Below are 20203 nucleotides of genomic sequence, written 5' to 3'. Positions count from 1 at the left end.
AATACTGCATTTCACCTTGAATTCCTGATGAAGTTTGACCTGCACTGCCCTCAACATTCAGCCATAAAACTGATGTAAAAACGAACCTACCACCAATTGCTACAAAGGGCAGCAAAACTTGCAAATACCAGTGTCTCATTATTCACATCTGTTCAAGATAAAAAGCTGCAACTATGTCTCCTTTGACTAATTACAGGAACTGTTTGACCATGGCTACCAGCCTGCATGCCTAGGTAGACAGATTGTTACAGATTCAAAACTCCCTCTCAGTCTACGCTGGAGAAGCTGCACTCTGGTATATTCCATACAAGAGAAACATAACAAAATGGAGAAGCCCTTGCAGACAGACCAAAGCCACTTCTATTCCTGGCAGGGAACTAAAGATGGCTCAATCTAAAGGAAGTAGAGTGAGATGATCCCAAATGTGAAGTATGCAGGCCTTACTGAGGATTAACGTGGCACTTCACAGATCAAACTAAGAGCACATAAAAAGTTTGGAGCGGATTTTGATAAAGGTCAAATAACTTAACATGTGAAAATTCTTAACAGAACTGAATGAGAACATGCCTCCTGTCACATCTAAAATACTCAACTACCTCCAGAATTCAGTAGGCAACAGTACGGATTTACAAGTGTTTGAACAAGCACCTAACCCCCACTGATACCGAGAAAGCATTTTGAGTGCTTGCACAGCTCAAAAGATGTTTAAACATCATCAAAACCTGAGTCTGTCTCCTCCTTCATGGCCTTATGAGAAGCCAGCATAGAGTTGGACTAGATGACCTTCAAAGGTCCTTTTCAGCTCAGACAATTCTATAAACCACAACTGTGTTAAACACAGTTGGAGGACTACTTGACAAAAAGGCCACTTTGCCTTGTATCTGTGTCTTAGTAGCATGGTTCCCCTTTAGAAAAAATTATTTCAAGGCTTTGGCTGTCTGAGATGAGACTGAGGCTTTCATGGGAATGACTCTGTTGTTACTTAACTTGAGTCAGGAGCCCACACAGTTGTCCAAGAGTGAAATGACCATGCTGATCAAAGTTCTCAAGCCCTGGAGTTTCATCCTCAGTGTAAATAACTTAACTAAATTCATGACAACTAGAACCTAAACCTCTGTAGTCAAAATAGTTCATCTGTAAATGCCTTCTGTCATGGCATAAATTCCAGCCACTATAAAATTTTATAGGCAAGTTGGAGTTAGTAAGACTTTTAAACCTTAAAAAAACAAAAACAACAACAACAACAAAACCTTGACTCTAAAATTCAGGGCTCCATAGAAAGGAGTTCCTTCCTCACTATCAATTTATCAGTTTCATTGGGAACAAGCTGTTGCACCAGGTAACAAACAAACCACATTATTCAGAAGCTTTCCACACCTCCTTCCTTTCCCTAAAAATCACCTAATTCCCTAAAATAGATAAGTACATAAATGAATACCTTTGTTGTCCCCTCACCTTCAGAACCTACATAGGAAAAAAAGAAAAAAAGAAAAAAAGACATTTGTCAATTAATTCCAGTCCTTTAGTCTTGGAACTCTATTATGCTGCACAATTGCTCATATGTGCCTGCTTAACATGGATGGAAAAGATGCTGCTACATTGGAGGAAAAAAAAGGTGGGCTGGGCAGAAGAGGTGCCTTCTTCCATTGTCTGCACAGTGCATTTTTGCTGACTGCGAGCTCTCACACGGCAGGAAAAAGCCCAAATGCCATTCTTGCTCTTGCTATTGGCAGCTGTTCTCTTATCACCAAAGAGAATTTATCGCACCACTGACAGATGCTGAGATTCAGAAGCTGGAACTGAAAGCCAAAGGGATTGAATCAGAAAACAGAAATGCCAAAAAAAAAAAAAAGAAAAAAAATAAAAAAAAAGAGCCCTCCCTACCAAAACAAGTCACTTCACTGCACACATTGCACATGCATCTCTCCATAGGGAGAGGAAAAGAGAGCCCGAGCCCCCACGACAGATGTCAGGCGTTCTGTTTCGGGCAGCACTGGAAGCTGCTCCTGTTCTGTGCTAGGGACTGAGGTACAGGAAGCCACGGAGAACTTCACCGCTCAAACCCTGCAGATAAAGTGCAAGGGAGAAAGACACATCTCCATGGAGGAAGGCCTGGAAAGCAAGCTTTCTCAGTAGGAAGGTCACTGTAGTTATCATGTGTACAAAGGTACTTGCATTCCTAGTGCTCTCTTATGAAGGCAGTGTGTGGATTAGGGTCATCTCAGTGTTTTTTTTTCAACCCCACTCTTCTAAAGACTTCACAAAGTGGTAAACCTTATTTTCTTACGTGGAGCTACAGCACATACCAACGTGAAATAGTTAATTTGACAGAAGCTTTGACTGCTACCAAGAAAAGATATGGGAGGATATATCTGGTTTAGATAACAAGAGGCTTTAAATAACTTTATCTCTCAATGTAGCCATTGGTAAATGCATTCTACCCATGGCCATTTGCACGCTTTCTTTGCATGTACATACAGAACTGAAAGCGCTTTACGCATACGGATAAATAGATGATCGCTATGGTCATAAACCAGCACCTATATTTTTTTCACAGGCTTTGCACTGAAATGCACTCTCATAAACAGAATTTGGAGGGAGACATACCTCCTCCCGTCCCCAGGGAAAACACGAATGTATTTATACACAGGCAAATAAGAACGCAGAGACACACTGACACAACAGTGACAAAGTCTCCCGGCTGCAAGTGTTATGCAAAGGAAGATATGCGATACCTTCCGCCAGCACTCCCAAATGCATTTCCTCAGCTAAGGTCAGACTAATGACAGATCTCATTCGCAGGCGCTGAACTGTCTGCTCCGGAGAGCTCAGAGCAAGACGGGCTCTCCCACGGGAGCAGATTCCAACAGTGGGAAAAGCAGCCCCAGGGCACCTCCCACTTGTTTGCTCACAACAAGTTTACAAAGAGCCGGGTCCCCACAACTCGCTCTTGGGAGATATCTTGCTGAGCGTTTAAGAATGGGATGGGCAAGTCACACTTTCTCTCCTGTTCTAGTGCTGATCTCACACTAATAGGGGTCTGCAGGAAACAGCGTGGCCTAGATGAGAACCCAAGTCACAGTACCGGTTATTTGTTAATTAGGAAGTCAATGAAGAGGCAGCTAATTGAGCTGGCGAGTACAGTCTCCCACCAGGCTGGAATGAAGATGTTCGACCGATAGCACAGTGCCAGAGTGACACCTGCAGGAGGAGCCACGAATCACCTCGCAGAGTAGTCCCCGAGTTCTCTGGAGTTACTTGCACCGAACACCTGCCTCATTCTGCGTTGCGTTTTTCAGGGAAAAGCAGGGGGCAAACGACTTGAAAGAAAACCCATCCAAATAAAAGATTTCCACAAACTCTTCTGACAAAATTGCAATCCTCGAATCACAAGATCTTTTGAGTTGGAAAGGACCCTTAAAGGCCCAACTCCCCTGCAATGAACAGGGATACTCACAGCTAGATGGGGTGCTCAGAGCCCCTCCGGCCTGACCCTGAATGCCTTCAGGGATGGGGCATCCACCACCTCTCTGGGCAGCCTGTGCTAGTGCCTCACCCCCCTTAGTGTAAAAAACTTCTTCCTTATATCCAATCTAAATCTCCCCTTTTAGTTCGAAACGATTTCCCCTTGTCCTATCACAACAGACCCTTCTTAAAGAGTCTGCCCCCTTCTTTCCTTTTGCCCCCTTTAGATACTGAAAGGCCACTCACAGGTCTCCCTAGAGCCCTCTCTTCTCCAGGCAGAACATCCCCAGCAGTGCAGAAAGGAGCAAAACATAAAAAGATGCTGCTGGTACTACAGAGCTAATGCTAGTTAATTAATTCAAATAAACTTGCTTGTTTTGCCTGTATATTCTTGAAACTAGAAGTTAAACTCAGGCTAAGGGTTTATTTTATCCACCTTAATTGGACATTATCTGGTTATACTGAAGATCATGAAAGAATTGAACTCAGCAAGGAGCTGTTTGGGTTAACGAGAAACAGCTTAGGTCATTTGTGAGTTCCTCAGCCTTCTCTTTAAAAGCCCACACGGTGACCTGGGTTTCAACAGAGAAGCATGGAACTTCTCATGTATGTTTATTGTTACTCCCAATTAATCTTATCTGCTAGTAGAACTAGGGCTACAGCATAGGAATTAGGGCAAGCTAGGTATTTACCCAAGAAGGTCAATTTAGGTCAAAGCTGTCTTGCCCAGATGGCTAATTTCAATCTCTTACGCATATAACACAATTGTTCAATAAGCTCAAAATAAATAGCCTAAGTAATTAATTTAAAGCTGCCCTAATTGTTTCTCAATTTTCCCCATGAATTTAACCTGCAACACTTCTTCTATCAAAGCTTCAAAGTTTCAACTTAACAGCCAATTAAAGCTACTTTAAAAAAAAAAAAAAAGAAAAGAAAAAGAAAGTGCTGTCTGCTCCAATTCCTTCTGTCAGTACCCTTTGAAACACTTGGGATCTGATTTAAATTGCACAGGGCTTAGAAACAAAGTCTTTTTTTTTCCAGGTATAATGTTCTCGGTGAGCTAATGATTCAATGGATAATTAAAGCTAAATTAGGCTTTTAACCTGGTAGCAACTTTCTAAGCAGCGTTTGGCCTGACAAAAGTGAGTCGCCACTCGAGCGAACAATGAATCTCCTCCTTTATCAGCAGGAGCTGGAGAAGACGCTGCCTGCTTTCCCTGTTTAGTCCCACAGCAACAGCAGCCAGAGGCTTCACAGCATGGTCAGGGTTCTCTCACCCAAAGTAATTCCTTTAAATGTGTGTGTGTGTATAAATATCATCTCCCTCATTCTCTAGGCATTAGAAAGAGAAGAAGGTGGGGGACACCTTTTAGTAAAAAGATTACCAATATCTTAGAGATCATTCTCATTAGCAGGGTCCCACTGGTCTGCTTTAGAGATTTCAGCTTCCAAGTGCATATGTTGACCAAAACAGGGTGCTTCCCTATTTTTAGCACAGCTGATATAGGTCAGATGGAAATGAAACGGTTCTTCCAGCACAGAACAGAAACATCCAGCGCTGGATGAATTGCTTCCTTTCCAACCAAGCTGAAAATAACTTCTTCGTGGATTCCTAAGATTTTGTTTCCAGGAAACTGTATTTGGATCCTCTGTCCCTCTGTGACCCCATCACGTGTGAGACTCACCCAGTAACCCCCCTGGTGCTGGCCAGCCCAGCTCCCAGCACCGTGCCCCTGCGAGGAGTTGTATTACACCGTACTTCCCTGGTACACGATGTGACTCCTGAAGGATATCCTGTGCTCCATCCTGCACATAGCTGCCTGCACTATCTTGGTTGCTCTCCTCCAGTCAAAACTATGCCTAGGGATCTTCTTTCAGAATGTATTTTCTCTGTGTGGTTTTTTTTTGTTTTTTTTTAATACTGTAGGATTATTAGTTTAACTCATAGCAAGCGAGGGAAAAACCCCAAAGAGAGAAGCCATATGGAAAGGAAGACAAGCTAAAGAGGAATGAGCTATTTAATTTGTGTAACCAAACAGTGTGACACGGAGGTTGAGGGGTTACGTATCACAGCGGTTGTATTGCTGCTTCTAGGATGGAACACCTGGTCCTTATCATCACTCTCAGGTTCCAAATGCCCATCATCCTCCATCTTAGACTTACCGCGGGGATCTCTCTGCCATGGGAAACATTCCATTCCCACCACAGAATCCTGGTGAGGCACTTCCATGCTTTGTTTAAATGAGAAGGGAGACATCCGTAGATCACGGAGGGGAGGGGTAGGTGATGAACAAGGATCCCCGTTCAGGGCACTTGTCTTCAACCTCAGAAACAGAGCCAGATGTGGGGGGAGGGATCCAGCTGATGCTGCACGATGAACTAACCACTTGCACGGAGCCAGCACAATTCCTGCATGCCAGGAGCTCTCAGCGCTTAGAAGTATTATATTGTGCTATATAGTGCTCTCAGCACTCTCAGTACTGCCTGTTTCTGGCCCGTTTTGTACGCAGGTTTGCCACGTTCCGGCCCACCTGAAGGGAGCGGCCGATCTTACAAGGGAGATATCGCTCTCCCTTTGAAGCCCGACCGACCGCCCGGCTGACAGACGGACAGCCCGCCCGCCGCCCGCCAGCAGGCGGCAGCACCGCGCAGCCGAGGGCGCTCCGCCCGGCGCTGACGCCATCTCCCCGCGCCAGCCGCCCGCCGCAGAGCGCCGCAACGTGCCCGGCCGGGCTTAGCGCGGGGCCGTGACGGGGTCGGAGGGCCGCGGGCCGATGCGGGGCGGGCAGGATGCAGCAGAAGCTGCTGCGCAGCGCGCACTACATCGAGCTGGGCGGCTACCAGTACTGGCCCGTGCTGCTGCCGCGCGGCATCCGCCTGTACACCTACGAGCAGATCCCCGTCTTCCTGAGGGACAACCCCTACATCACCGACGGCTACCGCGCCTACCTGCCCTCCCGCCTCTGCCTCCGCAGGTACGGCCGTCCCCGGGGCCGGGCCCGGGCCTCGGAGCCCCGCTCAGCCCCACCGTGTCTCCCCGCAGCCTCTTCATCCTCTCCAACGAGAGCGTCAACATCTGGAGCCACCTGCTGGGCTTCCTGCTCTTCTTCACGCTGGGCATCCGCGATCTGACCGTCGTGCTGCCCGCCGCCCGCGCCGCCCGCGAGGACTTCGTCATCTGCGCCGTCTGCCTCTTCTGCTTCCAGGTGGGGCACCGTGCCGTGCGTCGGGCGGCGGAGCTGGTTTTGAGCCGTTTCTTGTGAGAACAAAGCGTGGCTGGCCTAGGAGAGGCTGCGGAACGCCAGCTGGGCAGGCCGAGGCTGTGTGCTGGTTTCTGCTGGCCATTGTGTCCAGCGCTGTGCCCGCAGATGGCGTTGGTTTGATCACCAGCTAGAGCACAAAAGCCAGCCATGGATCAGTGAGCTGAGGCCTATCGCATGAGCTTTAACAGGACAAGGTGCTGGGTCCTGCCCTTTGGTCACAGCAACCCCGTGCATCGCTTCAGGCTTGGGGCAGAGCGGCTGGAGAGCTGCACAAAGGAAAAGGACCTGGGGCTGTTGGTTGACAGCCAGCTGAACGTGAGGCGGTGGTATGGTGGGGCAGGGCCAATGGGTGAACTAAACGATCTTAGAGGTCTTTTCCAACCTTAATGGTTCTGTGGTGTTATTACGCAGCTGGACTTGGGGTTCTTGTGCATTTTGCCTGAGATGAACAAGTTTGCGTGTCTCAAATTAAACCTGTCCTCTGACAGCACTTCATGTGTGCCGTCGTCAGCGGAAGCTCTTTTAGATTATGCTATCCCTAAAAAACTGCGCGTGACCAGCTGCACGGTTCTGATGACTAAAGAGTACTGTTCCTATTTCCTGAAGAGTACAGAGAACCGTTGTGTAGCCAGAAGTAGGGAGAACTTCCTTGCTGGCTGGTGCAGCGCTGCTGTTGTGCCCTTTCTTACCCCTGTTGAGGGTTGAAGGCAAACACAAAAATACCAGGTTGGATATCAGGAAAAAGTTCTTCACCAGAGGGTGGGCAAGCACTGGAACATGCTCCTCAGGGCAGTGGCCATGTCCTTAAGCTATCAGAGTTCAAGAAACATCTGAACAATGCTCTCAGACATAGGGTTTGGATTTTGGGTGCTCCTGTGTGGAGCCAGGAGTTGGACTCAATGATCCTTATGGATCCCCTTCAACTCCAGAGAGTCTATGGTTCTGTTCCTCAGGGAAAAAAAAAATTCATGCCAGCCAAGAAGCCAAGTCAGCATACTGCATGTTGGAGGTCAATCGCTTCTGTGTTCCTGCGGCAAAATTGCGGAGTGCTGGTGCTCAAGGTGGATTTGGGTTTTGGTTTCTGCTTGTTGTAGCTGGACCGTACTGAATTCATCTTGGTCATACTTGGGCAGGCAAGGCCCTGCTCCCGTGTGCACTGGCACCACTCTTGGCCTCATACTCTGGGCCTCAGTGCCCTCATTTCCTTAGCTGCCGCTTGTGGTTATCAAGCCTTGCAAAGTTTTCTTTTTCATCCGCAAAAGAGGTTATGCTTGTTTCCACTGATTATGAGCAGAAATCATAATTGTCTACACCGAGTAGTTCTGTAAAACATGTAACAGGTTACTTTTGGACTCTTAAGCTTCAGAGTTGAAGCTTAATCCCCATTAATCCCCGTCTGTTACCAAGAAATTAATGTGTCCTTGTTTTGATATTTGTGTAGGTCTGTATGCTTTGCTCAGTAGGATATCATCTCTTCTGTTGTCATCGCTCAGAGAAGACCAGCCGACGATGGATGGCATTAGATTACGCAGGAATTTCCATTGGTATCCTAGGCTGCTACGTATCAGGCGTGTTTTATGCATTTTATTGTAGTAAAGTAAGTCTGAGTCACTTGTTCCTGCAGTCCCATCATCACAGTTTCCATGTGTTGGGAAGGGGCTTTGTCACATGCTGTTCATGTAGCACATCTGTCAGGAGACAGTGATAGAAACAGGACCACGTTCTGTTACTTGCAGAAGTTTGCTTGTAGAAGTAACAGGTTAATTTAAGAGATTCCTTCAAAGCTGTCAATTGCTCGAGTCTCAAGACAATATTTAAATGATGATAAAGTCGGTATAAACTTTACAGGTCCTGCCTTTGTTGAATGCATGAGGTCGATGATGGAATGTTCCCTCATCACAAGTAACTCAAACATTTCCAGCATTTATATGGGGGCAGAAACAAGATTAGTTTGCTTTGGAGTTCTAAACTACCTCCACTTTTCTAACTTCTCTGCTCCCTGTACAGGAAACTAATGATCTGGTAGTTGAAGTAGTCTTCTTAGGCAGAGTTATATTTAATATATGCTTTAGTGAAGACAGTATGTGAAGTAAATGTGAAATAAGAGTGTCTTCCCCCTCACTGGATTAATAAGAACGCACTAATTCAAGCGCTGTCATTTGTGGTCACAGAAGTGACGAGAACACTGATACATTGTTGTGTTTAGGAACATAGACTTTCTACCCTGAGTTTACCTCAGATGAGCAACCATACAAACTTGATTTTGTTTCTTTTTTCTCAGTACTGGCGTCAGGTGTACTTAATCACTGTGCTGGCAATGATCTTGGCAGTATTTTTTGTTCAGATTCATCCCAATTACCTCACGCAGCAGTGGCGCAGGCTGCGCTCCATCATCTTTTGCTCAGTGTCTGGATATGGCATTATTCCTACTATCCACTGGGTTTCGCTCAACGGCGGCATTGGTGCAGCTATTGTACAGGTAAAGGAAAATAATACGGAAATAAGATTTGCTTTTGCGTTGCGCTTACCATCTTCCCTCAGTCTCATTTTGGAAACAAGAAGGAAGTAGAGCTAGTGAAAACTTTTTAAAGCACAGAATTCCTTTGAATGTTACAGCCTAAATGCTTCAGCTATATGGAAAGCCAATAAACAGGTTGAGTAGATGAAATCTGTTTTACTGATTTAAAGCTGCACCATGAGAAGACCCACCTGGATGCAAACACGACCGCGATGGCGTGCTTGCCTGAGGGGCAGAGCGGTCTGTGCAGGTCAGACACACCCTTGCGCACCCCAGGGCGAGTTGCAGGAGCAGAGAACTGAGTCAGCAAGCGAGTGGGAAGCAGTCAGTCAGGATGCACAGGTTGCAGAGGTGAGGGGAACCAGGAAACATGGGTGGGAAGTTCGTCCTCTTCTGTGCCATGGGTTTGTGGCAGAATTGGTATTTGCCTACGCAGCTTTCTGTCTCTCACGCAGAACTTGTTTAACATCACTGTTAAGTTACCAAACTGATTTCCCTTTCTTGTTTTACCACTTAAAATTATGTTAAAGGTTACTCAGCTCTGAAAAACAGGAAGTACGGTACTGTTAAAGAGGGTGAATTGTGCCCCAAGGTTCAAAATATTCCCCCAGGAATCACAGCCGTTAGTCAGGACTGTAATGGAGCTGAAAAAAACCTTTGCTTTCATAGCAAGCACCACCTGTGAAAGTCCTTAAGATTGGCACTTCAGGAGAACTATCTTCTAGGATGCTGATTTAGCCTGGTCCAGAGCTGCTGTTGAATGTGGAAGAGCAGTATTGATAATAAGTACAGTCTTCAGACAAGGTATTGAACACTCACTTTGTAAAAGTCAAATAAGCAAGCAATCATTGCTACCCCTGCCCTTTCCAATTAGTTTGTCCTGGTAGAGCAGAATAGCAGATGTGGTACTCATTTTACTTCCATACTTCAGAGAAAATGCTCTGTTTCCAGCAATACAATTCTCTGTTAGTGAAAACAAACAAAAAACAACTCATGTGGAGGGGGTTGCTTTCCAGCAGCTAGTTTGATTATTTACAGTCTGGCCTGTAGTATTCCTGTGGCCTTCCGTTCAGATTTTTTCCAAGTTTTGGCATTTGCTCCTCAGTTGGATTCTGTTCTATTCCACAGATGATATGGGCAGCAAATTAATATTCTTTTTTGTCCCACCTTTTGTTTTTTTTAAAATGTATTTTGAAATTATTATTTTTAAATATTTCTACCTTATAACAGAGTAAGAAATCTTCCTTTTCTTTTGCAGGAGTTTGCTCCCCGTGTGGTTGTCATGTATTTCATCGCTGCTGTAGCATTTCTCTTCTATATTTCTAAAGTTCCAGAAAGATACTTCCCAGGTATGAAATTCTGTTGTGGCTGTTTTTCTGCAGTTGAGCTTCCTGCAGTGTCACAGTCCTTGCTGTGAGCCCTGAATTTATTATGAGAGAACAGTTGATTACGTTCTACTTTCAGCGTTCTTAAGCAGAGTGAAACTGTGTGCACTGGCACCAAAAGAAGTCCAACTTTGTATGCACTCGAGTCAAAAGAAGTTAGATGACTTTTGTTGTTCTTCATTAAGGAATTTACACTGTCTCCCAGCCAGCTGAATGCATGACTGAGCTTTGGAAGAGACTGCTTGCTACTTGCCTTGCACGAGTTACTGCAAATTTAACAACCGTTTCCCCTTTTCATTCCCCACAGGACAGCTCAACTACCTCGGTTCTAGTCACCAAATATGGCACATCCTTGCAGTAGTGATGCTGTACTGGTGGCACCAGTCTGCAGTGTACATCATGCAGTACCGACATAGCAAGCCCTGTCCTGAGCATAGCGTGGACTTGTGAGTGAAGGTATAGCAGTCTTTGTGCTTGTGGGAACGTGAGATTTTAACAAGCAGAGAGTTAAAGAATCCAGTTTTTAACACGTCACAAGGTTCCCTTAGTTGCTTTAATTTAATCAGTTCCCCCAGAGAAAATGCTTACTAGTGTAATGTTTTCTTGTGAATAAGCAAGCAGCTACCTTGATAGCAGGCAGTCTGCTGCTGCAGCATTGCGTGAGGCTCTGGGAGGCTGCAGTGCCTTCAAGCAGAGTTTTAGAGCAGGCTGGACAGATCTCTGCCAAGTCCATAACAACTCTGTTTGACAACAGTTGCATGCACTTATCAACGTTTGTTTCTATGTAGCCTTTTCTTAAGGTTTTTGTCAGGTTTTTTAGCCTACTAAGAACTGGATTTTTGGACAGCCAGGCAAGAGTTGATTATTTACTATGCATAAGTGACAATTTCTTTTTCTTCAACTGTCTTTCAGAGGCACTGCAATGAAATTTCTTACTATGGGAGTCTGAACCTGACAAATATGCAGAGTTATGAAATTAAGCACTAAGATGGTTCGTGTCCAATTTCTGGACTGTTACTCTACTCCTTGGGATGGTACATTACCAGGAATGCTGGGGAAAAAAGGAGCATTGCCTGGGTCTCAGTACAACATCTAAACATTTCTTGAACACCTCCAGGGTCAGTGACTGCACCACCTCCCTGGGCAGCCCATTCCAGCGCCTGACCACTCTCTCAGAGAAGTTATTTCCTAACGTCCAACCTGAATCTCCCCTGGTGCAACTTGAGGCCATTTCCTCTGAGATCTGAGATTCACTTCCTTCTCATCCTTTCCTGTTCTGAAATCAAGTACAAAGCAGGTCATCCTTAGAGTGGGACAACAAAAAGGTGGTCTGTAAAACTAAGTACTTGGAGCACTGCATTATTTTCCTGGTTGGTAAAGCTAGCAGGCCCATATGCCACGTCTTCAGGTTTTGTTCAAGTGCAGAATGAAAAAAACACGCTCCCAATAGCGTGCTTTTAGAACTATGATTAACTGAGAGGCTGGTCTTGGATCTAAGCTGCATTGGTACAGCGTGCTGTATCCTTCAGAATCATCATCTCAGTGATGTGTGTACACTTCAGCGTCGGTACAGTAATGTATAATGTCCAATTCAGTGGTGTCTTGTACTTTTCTAGTTGTTTCCCTTTTTCTGGGAGATGGATGTTATCTACCATATCTATCTTGATTTCAAAACTTAAGTTGCTTCCTAAAGTCTAGGTGGTGCCATTACTTCAACAGATCTCTCTACAGCACTTTGGTGCTTCTGAATACAGTATTCTGAAATATTCCAGGAGTAGTCTTACACTTGCTTTTACCTTGAAATTTAGTAGAGGTGCAAAGAATTTTTTTTCTAAGTTACGTGTTCTTTTAGCAGGTGTAAATAACAAGCCCAGAGTAGTGAGACTGTTGTCAATTCAAGTAAGTGAACTTTGGCCTTTGAATATGACTCATGCTGCACTTCCAACACTTCATTAATTGAAGTGACTTATTGCCATATGCTTTCTGCAGTAAAAAGACAGCCTTGGGTTTTTACAGTCTGCAGTTGAACCATGTCTTGTAATGTGAACACTAAAGAGACACGAGCTACGAAGGTTGTTAGATACCTGGTGCTCAGCATGAAGAAGCTCAGTGGGTGCCAGCCTGGAGGCTGGCAGGGTGCTGTTTGGTCCCACCAAAGCTGCCTCTCGCCTGGGCAAAACATTCCCAACTCCCTCAGCCTTCCTTGCAGGGAATGTGCCAATGAGATGTGGCCAAGGGAATAGCAATGGACATTTACTGGCACGTGTTTATCTCATACCAGGGATGGAGGAGGCAGGACCCTTCCTCTTCTACTGGTACGCTGGAGAAGCAATGCTGTCAGTTAAGCTCAGTGAGGATTTGATGTTGTATTTCTTCCCAGCTCCAGAAACGGTTACTGGAAAGAACTAAATGCATTTGAAGTTCAAATCCTAGTCTTCTGAGCCTTCCAGTATGAACACTGATTTTTTTTTTCTTTTTAAAACTTGAGAGCAAAGCAAGTTTAAAGTGCACTAATGACTACTGCTGACGCCTGACAAGGAACCTGCAATTGTTAGAGCCTGTTTTCAGTGTAACGTGAACAATAACATTTGAAGAATGTGTGGCTGTGTACTGAAAACATACTCACGGTTTGCTAATTTTTTTTTCAAACCAACTACTGTAGCAGTTTTCACTGGATAAGAAAACATTGTTAAGTTGTACATTTTTATTATCCTGACTAAATTTATCAACCTGCATGATGGCCTTTTCTGTAAATACTGAACCTGTAAATAAATTTTGGTTCATTGCACGTTTACTTGTAACGTTTTTAACAGAGTACTCTTAGGTGACAGGTGAATTGCTGCACCACAATGTCTGAAATGGGTGACAGGCAGAAGACAGAACAACCAGGAATGAACTACAATTTAGTAACGGTGTTCTACTACAGATCCTAATCTTTCCACAGTTTTGGTATTCTGCAGCTTAGATAAAAGTAAAACCAGTAGAAGCAGTCTCCAAAAAACTGCTCTGGCTAATAGCTGGCAGAATGGGTCAAATCAAGAGAAAATATGTCTGTGATATTAAGTGCAGAACTAAGTCTGGAGTTAGCAATGAAAATTCTGGCCACTGAAAAGGGATAAAACTTCAGTTAGCACCTAGGAATCTGAGTGTTCCCTTTCAAAAGGGCTCTTGATTTTGAAAGCAGGAAGGCTTAAAGGGTAATACTGAACCCCAAGGACTTAATATATTATCAGCAAGTTGAACCAAGATGACAATAGTGGGCTGCTAATAAAACCATTGTTAAAAAACAGCAACGAACCTACAGCCACAAAAAGTAACCAGGAGAAGCAGCACTGCTTATAAGATAACTTACAGCCTAAACGAGAATACTTAATAATGCCATGTTTAAGGAGATCTGCAAGGTCACTGTTACCGTGTTTATTTATTTAACAACTGCAGTATTTATGACATACATCAGTTTCACAAAAAAGTTAAAGTTCTCTGTTTAGTGGTACACAAAAAAAAGCTTTAGAAACTTGAAGTCTAACAAGAAATGGAAGTGTAGTTCAGGAAAGTGCACTTAAAAGCTGAATGCCAGCAATTTTAAAATAGATTTTACGCTCTTTAATATTAGGTGATGCCTTAGTGACAAACTTAGCTATACACACCATTTCCTCAATTTTTCTTTGAAAAGAAGCGCTGTAGAAAAGTAACTCAGCAGCCACCCCCTGCACATTTTTTTTTTCCTCTTGCAGGTTTCCCTTATTCACTCTTTCTAGTTCCATCAAAATGATTGTGGCTGCAATGTTACTAAAAACACAGTGCGATGTGTGCGAGCATGTGTATATTTTATATATATTTCTCATATATAAAAATACACTATATAGTATAAAAAAACTCCAGATAAACTCTTATTCTCACAGTAGCAAATATACCAACTTATTTTCACAGTACTTAGTTTTATTAACTGGGACAACCAGAATGATTAAAGATTATTTCCTTGAAGTTGGTTTTCGCGGGTCCTGCGTGACCCAAGTCAGCAAAAGCAATTCCGCACGTCTCACGGCTGTTGAGAGTCTGCAGAGAAACTCAACATCTTATCTCCCTTTCAGTGACCACAACCATAAAGGGCTTCTTAGTACTGCTGACAGCAACTCTGTCCAAAGCAGCTGATTCTGACAGGTCTATGGTTCAGTCATTCAGCACACTGAAAGAACTGTTAAAAAGCAGGTGGTATTTCCTGGTGGGAGGGAAGTGTCAGTTCCTTACCTTGTTATCATTGTCTCCACAGACCCACAGTACAATTCTAAGTGCACATGGTCTTTCCAGTATTTCAGGTAAGGTCACGATACACTCCATGAATGACAAGCACACAGGTAGAGATGCACACATACTGAATAAAGGCAAAAAGATACCACGTTTCCCAGCAGTACGTTTTGCCTCTGTTGAACCTTAGCTGAAGCTTAAACCCAAGCAGACCAAATAGACCACATAAAGTCAACGTAGTGAGTCATACTCATCTCAGACATGAGAATAAAAATCGTTTTAACTCGAGAAACATAAAAACAGCATGTATGCAAAAAGTTGTTTTGTAAGTGTAGTACAAAGATCAAGGCTTTTTAAGGCCACAAGAAAGCAAGTACAATTGGCTGTAACTGAGAGGCAGCTATAGGCACAATGCCAGTTTCAGAGTAACTTGGGTTTACGGTTTGCTTTTATCTCCCCTATCAGTTTCTGTATACAACCTAACTTCAGCTTTCCTGTACTGTAATAAAACCATGTGTGAGCCCTCTGTCAAAGTAAAAAAAAAAATCCACTACACAAAGAAATTCTGTTGCACTCTTCAACCTGAAGCTTCACGGTCATCAGACAAAAATCAAACGTGGTTCTTTCTTCTTGTAATTTACCTTAATTAAGGCCCACACTAAGCACCTAATGGCCATGCCAACCCTCAAGCTGTTCTTCCAGCAGGGAAAGCAGTAACTGCATGGCATCAGTGAGGACTGGCCGTATTTAAGACTGCGGGTCAGTTGCTTGTTGCTTTATTCTTGTTTTGTTTCCACCTACCTGCCCCATTTTTCATAATATTCTCTTCCAACAGCTGTCTTTAGGCAAAGAAAGTGACAGTTCAGAAGGAAACTGCAGGAAGGCAGCTAATAAGCACGCACATAAAAACACTATCGCAGTTAACCTGAGTATCAGAAAATGCTACAGAGTTGGCGTGCGCTTCTTACAGCCTTTGGCACAAAAAAAAAAATCAACTGGTGAGAACAGTAGTAATAAAGCCTAAGAAACTCCTGTGCAAATAGAGTTGAAACACTTCTACTCACATACTTCTAAAAGCTTAACTTCTAAGTCTGAAAAAGTCATTCTGAAACAAGTAGAGCTGTAATATTTCTCTTTCACCTTGTCAGAGGAAAAAAAAGAAAAAGAGGAAGATAATCAAAGTGTACAGATACATACAAGCAAGATTCCAAATCCAGGACTAGGGGAAACAAACTCACTGTATACATGAGGCAGCATCTTATCAAAACCAGCTCCCAAAGGAGAAAAGGAATTTGTTTTCAACGTGCCATTTTCAACACATATTTCAAGGGATCTACCTCCTACCCTCACCAATTTCAAAACAACTCAATAAACAGCAGTAGAAATTGAAAGAAAAAAAAAAAGCACTGCCCTCAGTATTTCACTTCACATCCTGTGAGGGGAGGAGATGAGGGCGGGAGGAAACGGCCATGAATTCTTACGGTCTCCTTTTATAAAGGTGGAATGCTCTTCAACATTCAGTGAAGCAGGATGTAAAGCTAAGACAAGCAGAGGAGCTGCCTCCTTCCACTTCCTTAGGATTGCCATAGAAACAAGGCAAAGTAAACCATTCGGATGTATACTCGCTCTGCAGTCAGTGTACATGGCTTGGCACGAGTCATAAGGCAGCGGAGTTACGAAGCACACGGTGTCACCGTTGACACATGGTAACCACATCTCTCCAACAAGCCAGTTCGCGTTGCCTTCCATCACTACTGGCACTGCAAGCTCCAAGCTTTTAGCCATGTCTTGTGCACCTGATGTCTCAGAGGTACTGTGTGGCAGGACAGCAATCCTGCTGGTAAGGCATTGCGGTGTGAAATGCAGCTTACTGCTACAGCAGCGAACAGCATCTACAGGCTACCTGCTGCTACTGCTTCTGAAACAAAGCCGGGTCCAGAGAAGTTTCATCAAAGCTCAGTGCATTTAGCAAAACTGTCTTAAAAAATACACTTATGTACAATAACAGACTCATCAGAAGTTGAAAATGTTAGATTACAGTCATTTCATAAAATTATCATTTTATAAAACAACATGAGTTTTGACACAACACGCGTTTTCTTTGTGATAGAAATCCAAGAGGAAAAGAAAATGCATTTTCAGACACAAACCCCAATTTGCAATCAGCTAAAACTGATGGTGCATTTCACAGTCAACTGTGCACGTCATCTAAAATGCTCCATCCATGCCAGATGTCCTTCTCACGTAAACCAGCCTCTCCCCCAGCGTGCTGAGTAGTCTTCAAAGTGCTGCAAACACTGGCTGCATCCTTGCTGGTTTACTCCTCTACATTCAGATTCCATTTCACAAACTGTTATATTCTCTGCATCTTTAGTTTTAACTCTAGACTTCCAGTTTGCTATTTTACATTAATGGCACTTACTGTAAAAAATAAAATTGAACATTTAGGCACACAAAAAAAATAATCTGCCTTTCAGCTCTGCAGCTGCATAGATGTCTACCTGGTGCAAAACCACAGACATGCTCTGGAACTCTGGGCCACAGCTCCTTGATGACTTGGCTTCATTATTTTACGATTAATAAAGGTAGTTTTCGTCTACGAAGTGAAGACTTGACTATTCCCAGCATATAAGCCTGGATATTAGTATGTTTAGATTCTTAGGTCTAGTGCAACTGAGACAAAGAAGAACCACAGTTACTTCAGCCTACCTGTAAGTTTGGAAAACTTTTTTCATGTGATCTCTGCATGTTCCCCTTCCCTCCATTTCAGCACATTGCCAACTGCTGAAAAGGTGATGCAAAAGTGCAGGATGACAACATGTTCCAGGTCCAAAAGTCAGCAGACACCAATTCACGTCCCATTTCTCTTCATGTTCTGGGAGCCATCTTTCATAACAAAATTTTTTCACAAAATTAAAAATTTCTGCATTCCATCGTGCAAGCCGGCCATGCCTTCTTTAGCTTGAATAAACTGTACAGCCCAGCTCCCTGTCAACCAGATAAATTACTCTGCTAATTGAACTCACTACTAAGCAACTCAGAGAGGTGGAAGGAGGGACCCACTGGAAGCATTTATTGTTTGGAAGGAAATGGAGCTGCTCCAAAGGGATCCAACTCTAGTGCCTGTTGCTGTTGGCTCTGTGCACTCTGTACAACCAGTTCTGTGAATGGGACTGCACCAAAATCATCTGTTTTCAGCCCATCACCAGCATGTACCGGTCCATGCAAGGAGCTCTGCCGAGGCCTGCTAGCCACTACCACTGCACCATGATCCCCTCGGCTGTCACCAAACCCCTGATGCTGAGGATGCCGCATCAGTTCTGGTGGGTGGAAGGGTTTGGCTCCAAAGGGATCCAGCAGACTCTCATCTGTCTGCAAAGGGTTGGTTCGGTCTTTGCTGTCCGTCAGCGAAACACTGATGTTCTCTTTGGAGTCAGAGATGGTCAGGAACTCGTTGCTGCTCTGCGAGTCCCTGCGGCCTGCTTTCTTGTGCCTGCGGGCTCTCTCGGGAGTGCGGTAGTTGGGTTTCAAAGCCTTCTTCGTGGTGGTTGGGGTGCCATGGTGACGCTTCCCATTGTTCTTCGGGACCTCCTGCTTCATGCGCCTCTGGCGGGATGAAAGTTTCTGCAGGTTGCGCTGCTGCTTCACCTTCTGCTGCTGCTGACTCCCTGTGATCTCTTCAAAAGGAACCAGCCCGAACAGGTCCTCTTTACTCCCACTCACCTTGGGGAGAAGAGAGGGCTGAAATGGAGTGCAGCCAAAAATATCAACACTCCGTGGCGAGGTGGGTGAGAGCTGTGTCTTGGTTCCCACCACCTGGTCATCTTGCTGAGACATTTTTTTGCTGAACGGGGCTTTGGTGAAAACATCAAAGTCATCCTGGTCTTGGCTCAGGCTGGAAAATGCAGTCTGAGAAGAGACGTTCTGGTCGCCCTTACCTCTTGCCTGAGGCTGAAGAGAAAAAAAGGGTACTGCCCCAAACACATCAAATTCTTGGCCAGGGCTCACTTTGACAACAGTAGTTGGCACCTCAGGTGTATGGATTAAGCTGGGTTCTTTAACTTCACCGATGCCCATGACATCTCTGAATCTACTGCTCGGGAGCCCAAATTTTTGTTTGGTACGATCGGATTCAGAGTCAGAACTTTGCTTCTCCTCCTCCTCTTCTTCCACCTCTTCCTCAGAGTCCATGAGCAGAGGGCGGTGGCCTAGATTCTCTGGTTCCGTATCATTGTCATCATTGAAGTCTCCATTCTCACCTTGCAAGACCTCCTCATCCTCTTGTTCTTCCTCCTCCTCACTGCTCTTAGGAGAGGGAGGATCTGATTCAAAATCACTCTCTGACTCATCACCACCTTTTGTCACTTGTCCCTCTGCAGTCTTCCTTCCTGACCGGGGATCTTTAAAAGCATGACTCAGTCTTCCACCTTTGGTTGGGGTCCCTAAGTTGTTTCCTTGACTGCTAGCTGAGTTATCCACTTGTTTTCCAGGGGAATCTGCAAGTCCAAACAAAAAAGAAAAAAAGAAAAACTTTTAATACACTCCTAAAATCAACACTTATTCACAATAGCCACACATAAAAGGAATCAAGGCAAACATATAATCTGTAAATACAGAGGGAAATGAACTAAAAAACAGATCTAAGTTTTCAAATGCTAACAAAAGGGATTAGTAGTCAGAGCTTCTAGCTTAACTCGTCAAGCACAGAAACTTTACAAATCCAATACTAATAGACGCACCAGCCAGCCACTCCTCTCCAGGGAAAGAGCTGCCTTCTGAAGAGGTTCTCCAAGGCCAACACCTGATACCATGCAGGCAGATACTTGGGACAACACTGACACACTCAGTATAGTTTCATGTGGGGAATGCGTGCATGACACCCTGTCAGTTCCCAGCTTTTCGTTTCTCAAGCTTTGCACTAGACAATCCTATCCAAAGTCTCCGCAATATTTAGTTCTCTGTAAAGCCTATGAATAATAGCAACCGGGTAAGAATAACCTTGTACATGTCCTAGCTGTAGGTAAGACCACATGAAGTCACCATCTCTGTCCTGCCCTCAGGGTACCCACTCCTTCCATAAGCTCAACAAGCAGGAGCCTGCCGACACCATCATCCACAACAGAAGTATGGATTTTGTTAGTGTTTTTCCTCCCTCAGTATTGTTTTGAGGCATCCAAAGGGAATGGGACAAGACAATGGTATCTCTGGGGAAACAGTAAGGTGATCAGTGAAAATAACAGTATGGAAATGGAGAAGAAGGTGCATATATGTTTTCCAACATGTCTGAATTTTAAACACTTCTCCACTAAATCACTAATAAAAAGCAT

The 20203-nt window shown here is 44.3% G+C and overlaps 2 protein-coding genes across 6 annotated transcripts in view; one reads left to right on the top strand and one right to left on the bottom strand.

Annotated features, from left to right (window-relative positions):
• On the top strand, positions 6141 to 13419 carry PAQR3 (progestin and adipoQ receptor family member 3). Of its 3 annotated transcripts, XM_021394838.1 has the most exons (7): positions 6142 to 6440; positions 6509 to 6671; positions 8170 to 8325; positions 9010 to 9207; positions 10505 to 10595; positions 10939 to 11087; positions 11544 to 13419. In XM_021394838.1, the coding sequence occupies exons 1-6, from the start codon at positions 6256 to 6258 to the stop codon at positions 11079 to 11081; spliced, it is 936 nt and encodes a 311-aa protein (XP_021250513.1). In that variant the 5' UTR covers positions 6142 to 6255; the 3' UTR covers positions 11082 to 11087; positions 11544 to 13419. The 3 variants fall into 3 exon arrangements, with proteins under 3 accessions (XP_021250512.1, XP_021250513.1, XP_021250511.1); XM_021394837.1 differs by having other exon boundaries at positions 6141 to 6671; positions 9073 to 9207; XM_021394836.1 differs by having other exon boundaries at positions 6142 to 6671.
• The window catches only part of BMP2K (BMP2 inducible kinase), a 62652-nt gene continuing 56475 nt past the window's right edge, over positions 14027 to 20203 (bottom strand). For all 3 annotated transcript variants that reach the window (XM_021394830.1, XM_021394831.1, XM_021394832.1), the window contains one exon: positions 14027 to 19372. In XM_021394830.1, coding sequence (XP_021250505.1) covers positions 17949 to 19372 — 1424 coding nt within the window. In that variant the 3' untranslated portion in view covers positions 14027 to 17948. The remainder of the gene's footprint in view (positions 19373 to 20203) is intronic.

This window comes from Numida meleagris, chromosome 4 (genome assembly GCF_002078875.1).
Source record: "Numida meleagris isolate 19003 breed g44 Domestic line chromosome 4, NumMel1.0, whole genome shotgun sequence".
In the NCBI taxonomy this organism is placed as follows: Eukaryota; Metazoa; Chordata; class Aves; order Galliformes; family Numididae; genus Numida; species Numida meleagris.
This window is presented reverse-complemented; position numbering and strand designations above follow the sequence as displayed.